Source organism: Nansenia antarctica (assembly GCF_963989245.1).
Source record: "Nansenia antarctica genome assembly, chromosome: 20".
NCBI classification, from domain to species: Eukaryota; Metazoa; Chordata; class Actinopteri; order Argentiniformes; family Microstomatidae; genus Nansenia; species Nansenia antarctica.
In genome coordinates this window covers 721,329-723,828 of record NC_137693.1, presented here as the reverse complement: position 1 = coordinate 723,828, position 2,500 = coordinate 721,329, and the positions used below count along the sequence as shown (strand labels likewise).

At 45.2% G+C, this 2,500-nt stretch overlaps 1 protein-coding gene across 1 annotated transcript in view; it reads right to left on the bottom strand.

Moving 5' to 3' along the window:
* Positions 1–2,381, bottom strand: part of LOC308174829 (ladderlectin-like) — a gene marked incomplete at its 3' end in the record, with an annotated part of 3,343 nt that extends 962 nt beyond the window's left edge. Inside the window, exons 1-3 of the mRNA XM_080549942.1 lie at positions 2,274–2,381; positions 1,137–1,234; positions 591–725 (exon numbers count right to left, since the gene is read on the bottom strand). Coding sequence (XP_080406068.1) covers positions 591–725; positions 1,137–1,234; positions 2,274–2,337 — 297 coding nt within the window. The 5' untranslated portion in view covers positions 2,338–2,381. The remainder of the gene's footprint in view (positions 1–590; positions 726–1,136; positions 1,235–2,273) is intronic.
* Between the last annotated feature and the right edge of the window lie 119 nt (positions 2,382–2,500).

Below are 2,500 nucleotides of genomic sequence, written 5' to 3'. Positions count from 1 at the left end.
CCCCTTTCCCCCCCCCCCCCACACACCCCAGGAAGTCCAACTCTCATGCAGTACCATAATACGACACCTGGGGTCGCTTGGGTGCGGAATAACCAGTGTCTGAGCTCCAGGGGCTACACTACCAGTTCGAGTAGGAGTGCCCTCACTGGGCCTACCTGTCTACCATCCGCTGGCGGAACGAGCTTCCCACGGCTGTCAGAGCTGCAGAGTGACTCCCCATCTTCCGTGGGAGACTGAAGACCTCCATCTCTTCAGGCTACACCTTAACTGTCCCTCCTGAAGACACCTGCTTTCCCCCAATACTGTGTCTCCTACTGTGAGTTCTACTTCCCCCGCCTTGTACTGTTTCCCCGTGTGTCAAAAAGCTTTCTTCTTCTATCACGACGACTGCCCCAGTGGCCCCTGGCCTGAGCTAGATTACTCTTCCTGCTACGACTGGTGGATTGAAAATGTAAATGTAAATATAGGTCAGAAAGAAACTGACGGTTTACTTCAAATAAATACTCCTTTTCTATGTGAAACTCATATATATATATTTTTTTTTAAATGTTTAAGCTGTAAGGATAAATAAAAGATTGTAAATAACATACCTGGACAGCATCGCAACCACCGATCCAGCTGATGCTGTCAGCGCCAGCGCTTTTCTGGATCAAGTCCCGAATGAAGTCGTATTCTCCGACGCTGTGGACAGATGCCAGGTTCCCTCCGTTGAGCACGCAGGCACGCTGGCGAGAGAGGAAGGGGGGGAGGGAGGGAGGGAGGAAGGTTGCTTAGACCAATCCTATGCTGTTAAAGAACAGCCATGGGTGGGGTCCCATTTGACCCCTGTGAGTACAGAAAAATGTTATATCTTTGCACTCGATCAAATTTCAGGACCCTCCTTTCATGACTTTTCCTAGATATGTCGCCGTTCTACCACCCGGTATCCTTACATTCTCAAAATCACATCAGAATAAGCTAGTATGAAGCTATTTTGCAGTTTTTTTCTGTGTAGAAGGCAGGCAGGCTAATTTACAAGACGCGCCAACTAGTGGTCGTTGTGTGTAAATAGCAGCGAGGCGGCTCTTTTAGTAGGTAAACTGTTTAGTAGTGTTAACTGCGGGGAAGTAGGCGAGGTGGAGGGATGGGACACAAACCTCTGCCTCGCTCCACGTTGTCTCTTCAGGGTTGAACTTGTAGAGGTTTGAGCCGTACACAGACCAGTGTACCACAGCCCAGCAGTCAGACACTGGCACTGAAACACAATCAAATCAGAGTACACCAGGGTACGTTCAGACCTTCTGCTAGCATATCAGCCCAATAGAGCTCTCAGGCCTTCTGCTAGCATATCAGCCCAATAGAGCTCTCAGGTCTTCTGCTAGCATATCAGCCTGATAGAGCTCTCAGGTCTTTTGCTAGCATATCAGCCCAATAGAGCTCTCAGGTCTTCTGCTAGCATATCAGCCTGATAGAGCTCTCAGGTCTTCTGCTAGCATATCAGCCTGATAGAGCTCTCAGGTCTTTTGCTAGCATATCAGCCCAATAGAGCTCTCAGGTCTTCTGCTAGCATATCAGCCCAATAGAGCTCTCAGGTCTTCTGCTAGCATATCAGCCCAATAGAGCTATCAGGTCTTTAGCTAGCATATCAGCCCAATAGAGCTCTCAGGTGTTTTGCTAGCATGAATGATGAATGAATGAATGAATGAATGAATGGACTTTATTGTCATTGCTACAGTACAGGTACCCATATCAGCCCAATAGAGCTCTCAGGTCTTTTGCTAGCATATCAGCCCAATAGAGCTCGCAGGTCTTCTGACGCTGGTTTTCTCTGTGTACCACATGTACAAAAGAAGATCATTTTTGGTGAGGCTGCGTTCTCATTTTATGCACCCAGATTGTGTCTCACTGCCAGTTTACATCAGGGATGCAACCTCAGCACATTATGTTCAAGTCAAGACTAAAAACCCATCTTTTTAATATTGCCTTTAAATGACTAAATAATTAAATTATGATTATATAATGATTAAAGCACTTTGAGCTGCAGCGTTTGCAGTAAGGGTGCTAGACAAATAATAGTTATTATTATTATGATTATAATATAATCATAATAATAATAAATATTATTATTACACACAACAACAAGATCAACATCACTTGACACCACAGAACTATCTGGGGGGTTAGAGAGGCTGAAAGGAGAAATGTGTCGATACTGTGAAAACCGTCTATAGTTAGTTAGTAAGTGAAAGGAGGGATAGAAGGGAGCATGCAGTCATGTAGTGAATCCCTCTTACCTGTCGCTGCACTCAGGCCTGCCACAGCGCAGAGAAGCAGAGGAATGGTCAACAACATCGGCATGGCGACGATGGGTTTTGTTAGAGCAAATTATCAATAAAGGCAGCCTGTTTCGTTTCAAGATGTATAAGAAAAATATATTTAATATTTTCCTCTATAGAAGGAGAAAGTTTACAGGTTCATCAGACGCATCTGATCAGTCAAAGTTTCTCAGAAAAGTCAAGAT